Source organism: Tigriopus californicus, chromosome 11, assembly GCF_007210705.1.
Source record: "Tigriopus californicus strain San Diego chromosome 11, Tcal_SD_v2.1, whole genome shotgun sequence".
Lineage (NCBI taxonomy): Eukaryota > Metazoa > Arthropoda > Copepoda > Harpacticoida > Harpacticidae > Tigriopus > Tigriopus californicus.
The window spans coordinates 12,060,493-12,071,081 of NC_081450.1; the positions used below are offsets into that span (position 1 = coordinate 12,060,493).

Below are 10,589 nucleotides of genomic sequence, written 5' to 3' on the forward strand. Positions count from 1 at the left end.
AGTGTGTCTCTCAAAATGAGCAACGATGTTGATTTTATTTTTGTATTTGTTGATTTTGATACCTTTGTATTGGTGTAGAATCAATAATGGAGTAGGAGAATGAATAAGAGATCAAAGACCCACTCTAGTCTGCAAGCATGATTAGCATTCTACTTCCCCTCAAGCGCTTCTTACTTAAATTACAGTAGATTGATGCTCTCTTGCCTTTAGAAGTAGAATGGTTCTTCTTTTCAAATAATTTTGTTTTTTAGTTCAGCACAATCAAAGCATGTCAGCAATCTACGAGCCTGTCTGCTTCTTTTTGAATGTCATGGCTCAAAGCTGGTCTCTCAAGGTAAAAGCCCTCGTGAGCCTTGACATGAATGCATTCCATTAATGAGCCAAGTTTGCAAAACATACATGTACATACAGGAAATGATTGTATTTGTTCGTTCATGAGTCGTGAAGTATATGATGGATAGTCATTAAGAAGCTTAGTGTAATACATCTTATTCGTTGCCAAAGACGACTTTAGGATTAACTCAATGAGTTGTAGACCTTGTAAACCTTGCTTGTGAGTATTAGATTTTAACTCATGCGTTCGTAATCTGTTTCAGACTTGGATGATCTTAGGGACTTTGATCTTCCTATCAATCTGTATCTCGAGTACACATGGAATCTTCGGACTTGGTGAGTGCAAACATATTTACTTACACTCATAGGTAGGTATGAATCCTTTCAATGTTGACGACCTTATTTTGATATTGTAGTAAATTCATACCTACGAGCACATTGAATGTTGTGCAATATTGTGGTGAAAGATCATTGAAAGGTTTACTGTCATGTTGTGGTGAATTATATAGCTAGGTGTCCAAAAGGAAATGTTTTAGGTTAGATTAGATTTCAATGTGTTTTGGCTGTTTTTGTAAAAAATAAGGTTTCTTTTTGGCAAATATCAACCAAGAAAAGAACTAAAACCGATGGTTTTGGGGAAATGGAGGAATTTTTATCATTTTAGGAGATGGCTCATAGATACCAAATTGCAATTGTTGCTCTTTTTTTAAATCTTTGTGAAGATCCAAAAACGAAGAATGAAAAGAAACGAACATTGTTATTCTCGTACTTTGAGAGTTTTAATTTCCAGCAGGTCAGCTTGTAAATTTTTGCATAAATCATAACAATCATGCATTATTCATAAAAATTAAGTCTATTGATAACCGTATTCCAACAAGGATGATCAAATCAAAGAAAAGAGTGAAGTGAAGAGTGGATGTTCCTGATTTAGACCACAAATTGAAGTTGTTTTTGGCCAATTGAATGGATTTATTGTTTTAGATAAAGGGGTTATCTTGATAATCTTTTAGGGAGAGGAGAAAAGAAATAAGAAAGTGGTTCGTGTTTCATATATTCACATTTTTCAAAAAGTAAGTTAGGTAGTGGATGTACAGTGGTCCTGCAAGTGCCATTAAGAAGTTAGCCATTGGTTTGACTATGCCCAAGTCTGCTCGAGACCCCATAGAAACATCGGGATATTTTTTTTACTTGTTTTCGTCAACAATCACAAAGAAACTATGTTGTTGATCAATGACCTTTTGAGCTTATCTGGGAGTCTCCCCTGAACAAATTCCTGACGCAAACGAGCATTTATCTATTGATGGGGCTTAAATTCTTCAATTCGCCAGACTTTATGGATATTGGCAAAGAAACCTTGGCTTTGGCCAAGGGCAATAGTTTTGCTCAATGTTAAACAATGCATGAAATTTCTGAACGATTTCATGAATCATAAGGACCTTCAGTGGATTATCGTTGACATTGATGTAACTAGTTTAATTGACCCCTGCATGGTCCATTTTCTCTCGTGCACTTCCGCCATCATTCGTCAATTCCTAACGAAATGACAAAAAAACGGATCGATCCAGATCCAGCGCACATTTCGAAGTCGATTTCTCATTTCAAATTGGACAACAGCAATGTTTCGGGGACATTCCAAAGTTTATGAAGGGGGTTGTTGAGACAGCCAATCGAGGAATTCAAGTGTCAGAGCAAACATTTCTCAAGGTCAATCAGTCTCTGCAGCAAGCATCCTGCCATTCATCTAACCAACCAAGCACAACAACAACAATTACGCCAACGATTTGAAAAGCGACGTGACAAAAATTCGCAGCTTTCTGCTCGATAATTAATGCCAATTAGGGTCCTTCATGAATATGAAGAACCTCTTCAAACCTATCCCTCATAATGGAGCTTGTCATCAATCAAAATCCGAACTCCAAGCTTCTTTTGGCATGTCACGTACTTTTCGAGCGCCACATATCTGGTCACAATGATGTAACGTTCAGATAAGCGTTTTTGGACGGGATCAACTAAATAGTTTACTATATTGACTTGGTGAGAGTGACTTTTTTTATTTAACCTTTTGGTATGGGGAGGTCGGCTGTGACTAACTGAGGCAATATTTGCTCCAAACGAACCTTCTCAAATGGATGAAGTGTTTGTTAGATGGTTGAGGAGATCCCGCTGTTATGGAAGGTCAGGACAAAGAAGAAAAAGAAGATGCATCTTCTTCCTGAACATTATATACATTACAGTACAACACGGCTAGCCAAAACATTGGTCAGAACGAAAACAAAATTAATGCCCGGGAAAAAGGGTGCCAGGAATAAGTCAGAGGCGATACGATATTTGTACGAACCGCAACCATTCCTCAAAGCGAAAATAAACCAAAAATGGTGCGAACGAAAGGACTGCTTTGATTATGTAACAACAGATAAGACTTGCCCTTTGTTGAGGTAGGAGGTGTCTCAAAGTCAATCGCAATTCGAGAACCTATTGAAGCCAACCCAAAAAGAATTTGCCCATTCTCGAGGGCTGTCTTCAAGAATTGACCTTAACTAGTTTGTGGTCGAACCGTGTCGTCACACCTAGGCGTTGAACAGTACCTGCCGACATGTGTGGATTGCATATGCTAACCACAATATAAAGAGAAGCATGTCCTTGAGCTTCAATCTTTCACCTCGCTGGCCTCATCCCCACCCACTGAATTCTTGGGTGGTAAACAGTATTCAAATATTCAAAGGTTTCTTTTCCTTGCAGAGAATCTCTTCAAAGGTGGTCACCGTTCCAGGGGCTACAACAACTGCGGATGCCCTTGTCGAACTTATTGGGTGAAGAAATGCACCTTCAAATTGGAGACAAAATGCACCCAGAAATATTATAAAAAGGAATGCAAAAAAGTACCGGCAATAAAGTCTGTAAAAGTCAAGGCCACCGATTGTCAGCGATGTGTCAGATTCCAGGAAACGGTCATCGACTTCAGTGTGGCCAAGTGAGTTGCCTAAGACCAATCAGTATAAATGGTTACAAGCTTCGCCCCTCCAACCCAATATGTTTCGCTGATTGAGGGCCAGGAAGAACGAGTCATTAGCAGCCAAATGGTGCCTCAAACTACCCGTGAGAGAATGAATAAGTTTGGCCTTGGTAGAGCCCAAGGTGGCGAGAAAATGACAAGGTGTAACTTCGTGGCCACCCTACAATGACGTTCCGGGTTCTTTGAACGAGATTAGCGGACAAAGAGCTCAAATTATGTACATGAAACTGCATTTCCATTTTTCCGTCCATCTTGAACGTGAAGTACAAGCCGTCGCTAAGTACACCAAAGAACGTGCATGCATCTATACAAACATTTCTGAAAGTCATCGCCACGATTATCTTTCGAGGTCCAGACCACAATTACCGTGGGTGCTACTTGTCATTTTTCTTTATTTACACTTGCAAATAATTGCGAAATTGACCATGGGCTAATGGAGGTTAACGTTCGAACAAGACGTTCTTCAAGGTAATCGAATCTTCTTTCTATGTTTCTAGAGAATGCGTTCCAGTTTATGATGAAAAATGCAAGACTGTCTACCCGCAAGTTTGCCACACGGAGGAAAAATGTTCCATGATCTATCGAACAGAGTGCTACAAACATCACTACGAGCAAAAGTGTCATCAGGTTCCGGGAAAAAAATGCTACAATGTTAAAAAGTGTCATAGAGAACCTCAAACACAATGCAACAACGTGCAAAGAAACCGTTGTCGTAAGGTCCCACAACCAATCTTCAAGAAAGAACCGAGTCACAAGTGCGACGATTTTGGCCCCAAACAGAAAGATGCTAATTGCAATGGCATTCCAAATCAGAAGGATTTGGTCCCGACGGAACAGTTCCGCGTGAAGATCTCACCCTTCAATGCCGTTAAACTGGCGTTGAGTGGAATCAATGAAGAGCAAGGTCGCAAGGCTGTGATTGAAACGCTTGGCATTGACCCCGAATTGGCGGCCTTGGCGCAAGGTGGCAATCCGGCAAGCAATCCAGCTGCTCTTGCCGCTTTAGCTGGCAATGGCAACCTTGCTTCACTCTTAGGGGGAAGTGGGGGAAGTGGGGGAAGTGGGGGAAACTCTGCAGCATTGGCGGCCGCCCTCGGGAACTCGGGAGGAGACACATCCAATTTAGCCAACAACCCAGCCGTTTTGGCAGCCTTGGCTGGTGGAGGGAACTCAGGAGGCCTAAGCAGCCTTTCTAATAACCCTGGAGCTCTGGCTGCTCTGGCCAACGCTCAAGGAGGGTCATCGTCAGGAAATAATCAAGCAGCCTTGGCTGCTTTGGCAGCTGCTCAAGGAAACAACAACAACAATAATAATAATAACGGCTACGGTGCTCCTCGCCCCTCGTATGGTGGGGGAACGAACAACAACAACAATAATAATAATCAAGCAAATCTTGCTGCAGCCTTATCTGGACAGCAAGGTGGAACCAACAATTTGGCAGCCTTGGCTGGGCAACAAGGTTTGAGCCAAGCTCAAATTGCGGCTCTTACAGGACAACAGGGAGGCAATAATAACAACTTGGCCGCCTTAGCGGGTCAGCAAGGCCTAAGTCAAGCTCAAATAGCGGCTCTGACAAGCGGCCAACAAGGTGACAATAACAATCTGGCTGCTCTGGCAGGACAGCAAGGAATCAGTCAGAGCCAACTTGCAGCTTTGGCGGGACAACAAAGTCAAGGGGTAGGTGGTCTCAATCAAAACCAACTGGCAGCCCTGACCGGACAAAATGGGCTGAACCAAAATCAGCTCTCAGCCTTGGCTGGCAACCAGAATCAAGGGCGAAATCCTGTGACGGGCTATTCTCCGCCAAATTCAAATGCAAATAATTTCAACCTCAACAACCTGCGAGCAGTGGCTCCAGCAAATAATTATGGTGCAGCTGTAGCGCCGTCCAATGGATATGGTGTTGGTGGTGCAAATCTACCAAATGGATTGCAAGGTATCCCGGGTTTATCAGGTGGACAACTGCCATCCAATCTTGCCGGTATTCCAGGCCTCTCTAATGGCCAGCTCCCGAACAACCTGGCGGGTATCCCAGGTCTCTCAAGTGGAAACCTCCCAAACAACCTGCAAGGGTTCGATCTGAATAGTCTTGCTGCACAGGGAGGAGTCCCCAATAACCTGGCTTCCCAATTGGGGGGTCAAAATAATCTAGCGAACTATGGCAATAACCAAGGGGCTCCTGCTCCTGCATTCCAAGCTACCTCAACCTATGGCGTCAGTGCAGCCAATGCCCCATCGCCTGCACCTTCTCCCTCATCCCCTCCAAATTCTTCAAACACTGGAGATGGCACTATTGCCTCCAGATTTCCGGGTGGAGTTGTCCCTCCGGCCTTGGCCGCTCAAATTCCAGGTTTGCCCGCTGGAACTCTTCCCAATGTACCTACCTTACCCCCCGGGGGTCTGCCTCCCGAAGTGGCTGCCCTTTTACCCCCAGGATTTGAATTACCAGGTGAACCCGCTGACTCACTAACTCTAAAAAGACGCTCAGGAAATAAAACAAAGCTTGCTATCGAGAATAGTATAGCACGGACAAACTTAACCAATTTTGACCAATTTAGACCATCTTTGAGACTTCCAGACAATTTCTTTCTGTCCCCCTAACGTTTCCAGATGGTGTGGCTTAATGTAAGTTTAGAATTTGATTTAACATTCCCTGACGTTCCAGAAGAAGAGTAGTGTGTCTAATATAATGTAATATTGTATTATTTTTAGGCCAAAGTCAAAGGTTGGAACAAGTTCCTGCCGCACCGGCCAATCCAACCCCAACTACAATTGTAGCTCAAGCCTTGGGCCTCACCAATGAACGACAGCATAAACTTCGTATACTCCAAATCAAACAAAGGAGACAAATCAGAAGACTCCAAGATCAAATTAAACGTTTAACTGAGATTCCGACAGACAAAGCAGTGGACGAGAAAGACCAAGCATCAGAATTTGAAAGGGACCGCGAGATCGTCACCATATCCAGAAGAGAAAGAATGCTCAGACGTCATATGATCCGGCTGCAAAAACAAGTGTTAAGGTTGCAACAAGAGGTCCGATTAAATAATGAGGGGTCGGAGGAGCGAGAAACGCTTCGAAGTCAACCGACTCCACCAGGTGGGGGATCTGTGAACACATCTACAAATAGGAGAGGCAACAATTTTGGCGAACGAATGGCCACCACGCCTGTCTACTCTGTGACTGCTACAACTGTAGTTGAAAAAGTCAACACTATTCTGACTACAACTACTACCACTACCACTACCACTACCACTACCACTACCACTACCACTACCACTACCACTACCACCACCACCACTACCACCACTACCACCACCACCACCATCACTACCGCCACCACCACCACAACCACAACTACAAGCACAACTACAACCACAACTACAAGCACAACTACAACCACAACTACAACCACAGCTACAACCACAACTACAACCACAACTACAACCACAGCTACAACCACAACTACAACGACAAAAACTACCACCACGACTACAACAAGTGTTACAACTACGTCACTAAGACCCGTATTTACGGAAAGTCAAAGATTGACGACAGATACTACAACGGAAATTCCGTTTTGGCGGTTGTCTCGAAAGCATCATCCTGGGAAGGGAATGAAATACATCTTCAAGGACCTGACCACTCTTTATCGAGATAAAACAGATTCGATCACCACAACTAAACCACAAATAATCATTGCAAAAATCTTAGAAACAACAGTAACAACAACAATAACTACTACGGCGACGACAGCAGCTTCCAAAACCATTACCACAACCATTAGAACTACTAGCAAAAAAACTACTATATCTCCTGTTACTAGTCCAAAGAATGCCACTCCAGAAATGGAGAGCCCAGAAGAAGTGGAGCTTTTTAAACCATTTGCTTCGAATGGAAGACCCCCGAAACGGTTACGACGTCGACGGAAAAAGAATCTGATTCCGTTCCTTCGAATCAAAGAAAAAAATGAATCCTCCTCCAACCAAGACGATGGACCGGAGGAGAGGAAACCTGTGATACGCTCTGAATGGAGTAAAAGGACTCGCATAGTGAGAGGGCACAGACACGCCCCAATAAAAACTCTTCGGCGAAAAGTCCAAGCCCGTTCCGAAGAGGAACCATCCAGATGGAAGAGCGATTCCACTGTGCAAAACCTTTGGATCACAGTGCATAAAGTGCCTCGAGAATTCGAAAGTCTGAGGCTCACTCCCATCGAAGATTGAAAGACCCTGTAATCTAAGGTCAATACGTTCAATAGTCTCTTGTGCAATAGTCTCGTGTCGACAATAACAAAGGTTGCCATTTTTCTCTACTATTATTTAAGTCTTTACACAAATGACCCAGATACAGGAGTTACATTCAAGCGCCGGTCACGTGTTTGACTTTGGGAAGTAGTCTTGATTAAGCATTGAAAACAAAGAAAGATTACACAAAGATATTTAGGAATAAAAACTTATCTCCCTGCCCCCCCCCTTTGCTCAAGATATTTGTAACGTCTCGAGGAGTATAAAGATCCAATAATTCATTCTGAGGGTAGCAATCATGAAGTCTGCACTCATCGTATTCGTCGGCCTTTTGGCCTTGTCTCTGGCTGATCCCAACCTGGACGCGGAATGGGAGGATTTCAAGCAACGTTATGGCAAAACTTATGCCACCGACAACGAAGAGGTACCATAATTCAACATTAAAAAGGATCCACTCAAAATGTTCTTGATCTTTAATCAATCCAAATTCCAGTCTCAACGCAGAGCAGCCTTTGAGGCCAATTTCAATGCCATTGAAGCCCATAACTTGGAGGCTACCAATGGACAACACACGTTCACGGTCGGTTTGAACAAATACATGGACCAGGCCGAGGACGAGATCAACACCGTGATGAACGGTCTCAAGTTCGATTCTAGTCTTCCAAAAACTGGAATGAAATTCCACTCTGACGTCGACCTGGCCGACCTTCCCACTAAGGTTGATTGGAGAAAAGAGGTAATTCAAGAACGAGAGAGAAATTCCTTGGATTATCGCGAAAAGACGCAATTATCCCTGTTTGTCCGAGACAATTAACGTGACTTTACACTCGAGCCAAAAACAAGTCGCAAATGAAAAAGCTAGCAAGAACACTAAAGGTCAAGTCAATCGCACCGTCCTTTTAAAAACAACAAGACAAAAACGGTGATGCAATGGCTTTTATCTTACGAAAGCCAAAAAAAAGGGCCTAGGTTTTTAGTTGTTCCAAATTGTTTTTCAGGGCTACGTTTCTCACATCAAAGACCAGAAGGCTTGCGGATCCTGTTGGGCCTTCAGTGCCACTGGTTCGTTGGAAGGTCAACATTTCAAGTCTGAGGGTAAATTGGTATCCTTGAGTGAGCAACAATTGGTGGATTGCGACAAGGTTGATCTTGGCTGTTTTGGTGGTCTCATGGACCACGCCTTTGACTATATCAAGCAAAACAAGGGTGACGATACCGAGTCCTCTTACCCCTACCAAGGTATTGAGGGTCCCAAGTGCCTCTTCAAGGCCAAGGATGTGGGAGCCACAGTTTCAGGACACGTGGACATTCCCACGGGCTCTGAAGCTGATCTGATGAAGGCCGTGGCCAATGTTGGCCCCATCTCTGTGGGAATTGACGCCAGCCACATGAGCTTCCACTCCTATAAGGATGGTATCTACTTTGAAGAGGAGTGCTCTTCTGAGCTTTTGGACCATGGTGTCTTGGTCGTTGGATATGGAACTGAGGACGGCAATGATTATTGGCTGGTCAAGAACAGCTGGGGAACCACTTGGGGGATGGATGGATACATCAAGATGGCCAGAAACAAAGACAACAACTGTGGCATTGCTACCTCTGCCTCGTACCCCTCTGTTTAACTTATTCGTGCCAAATACATATGTGGAATTTTGAATCGGCAAGAGATCCATTTCTAGCCTGTTTAGAATCACACCTGGAAATTGAACGATAATCTATCTCCAACATCGCTTCTTGAGAGCGCCTTTGGGACAATTAACTCTGTCTCAAATGGACCTCACCTGAGTCTCTCTTGAGACTTCTCGAGTTACAAAAATCCCAATTTCCCCCCTCGTTCCCAAGGCCAGAGTTTAGCGCCCAGCATCCGTCTGCTACAATTACAAAGACGAGAGTCTTTGGGTGTAACGAGTGTATCTTTCTTTCGCTTGAAAGCCGATAACAGGCAAATGAGGAGGATGTGTGTGAGTGTGTCTCACTTGTCCGTCTTATTTCTTCCCCAAATGTTCCAAAATGGAGCACTCTGCCGCTCGACGCTTTGACGAACTCCATGCTGACGTTGATGAGTCTCCTTCAATTTCTTGTTGCATGCAAGCAAGGCTGACTTCTGGCATCTGGCGAAACGGCACAGACTTTGTCTCATCAGCTTTCATTCATCTCATTGTCAATCCCAATTCAATTTGTTGGGACGTCCCTGCCGCTGACAAATAGTATCCCAACTGAAGTATGGCAAGGTGGTTCGCCACGAGACATCTCCGAACGATGTGGCTTTTTCGCTCCGTAATTTGTTACACATTTTGTAACGCAGAGTATTGGGTTCAAAATGCGCTCAGCAAGTTATTGAGCCAACATTGTAATAGCTAGCGATTGGAGTAAATAATAGACTTGCTCGAAGAACACCTATGTTTTGCAAAAGCAACTTCTACGTTTGGAAGAAAAGAGGCCGATTGAATGAAGGACATGTTCAAGAGAATGCTCAATAATAAATCATGTAGTAACTCGGTGGCCTTTCAAACTTTAACCCTTGTATCGGTTGTATGATAAGGAGAACAATCTGAAAAAAGACTTCAGATAAGTGAGGGAGTAATTCTTTGACCTATAAACTCTTTGTTGAAAAATGGTGACCCTTTTTTTGTCCCTTTAGCATGTTTTTTTTCCGGTATTTCATTCAATGTTTGACATGAATGTAGTCTTTGAACATTTGATTTTTATGAGATTATGATACCAAGAAGTTTTGCGTTGATCAATTTTAAGGGTTGTTCAAGGAATAAGCCCTTTTCGAGACGTGGAAAGGTCCTACCTCATAAGTTTAGACCAACATTTGTCTCGATTTTCATTTTAAAAATTAATCTAATCTTAAAGCACCCAGAAACAAACTGCACCTCTTTTTTTTCAACTTTATCAATTACAAATAAAGATATTGATCAGGTAATTGATCAATCAAACGTAAAAGCAGTATGATTCAGATTCGTAATGGAACTTGGGCAAAAAACGTGGACAAG

The 10,589-nt window shown here is 43.2% G+C and overlaps 2 protein-coding genes across 3 annotated transcripts in view; both read left to right on the top strand.

The window, feature by feature from the left end:
- The window catches only part of LOC131890379 (uncharacterized transmembrane protein DDB_G0289901-like), a 12,205-nt gene extending 4,543 nt beyond the window's left edge, over positions 1-7,662 (top strand). Inside the window, exons 2-5 of one of the 2 annotated variants that reach the window (XM_059239716.1) lie at positions 597-669; positions 3,073-3,304; positions 3,844-5,971; positions 6,059-6,200. In XM_059239716.1, the coding sequence (XP_059095699.1) occupies positions 597-669; positions 3,073-3,304; positions 3,844-5,947 (2,409 nt within the window). In that variant the 3' untranslated portion in view covers positions 5,948-5,971; positions 6,059-6,200. Of the gene's footprint in view, positions 1-596; positions 670-3,072; positions 3,305-3,843; positions 5,972-6,058 lie in introns of both variants that reach the window. The other variant, XM_059239715.1, reaches the window with a different exon arrangement.
- Positions 7,663-7,855: 193 nt separating this feature from the next.
- Positions 7,856-9,247, top strand: LOC131890381 (procathepsin L-like). The gene is made up of 3 exons (XM_059239717.1): positions 7,856-8,017; positions 8,087-8,329; positions 8,592-9,247. Exons 1-3 carry the CDS (start codon positions 7,892-7,894, stop codon positions 9,210-9,212), a joined length of 990 nt encoding a protein of 329 aa, XP_059095700.1. The 5' UTR covers positions 7,856-7,891; the 3' UTR covers positions 9,213-9,247.
- Positions 9,248-10,589: the final 1,342 nt, after the last annotated feature.

Bases quoted from the DNA above. Each gene is read 5' to 3' on its own strand.
- LOC131890381 (XM_059239717.1), top strand. From the start codon at position 7,892: ATGAAGTCTGCACTCATCGTATTCGTCGGCCTTTTGGCCTTGTCTCTG. The intron at 8,018-8,086 runs GTACCATAATTC...TCCAAATTCCAG, and splicing joins ATGCCACCGACAACGAAGAG to TCTCAACGCAGAGCAGCCTT. The intron at 8,330-8,591 runs GTAATTCAAGAA...ATTGTTTTTCAG, and splicing joins AGGTTGATTGGAGAAAAGAG to GGCTACGTTTCTCACATCAA.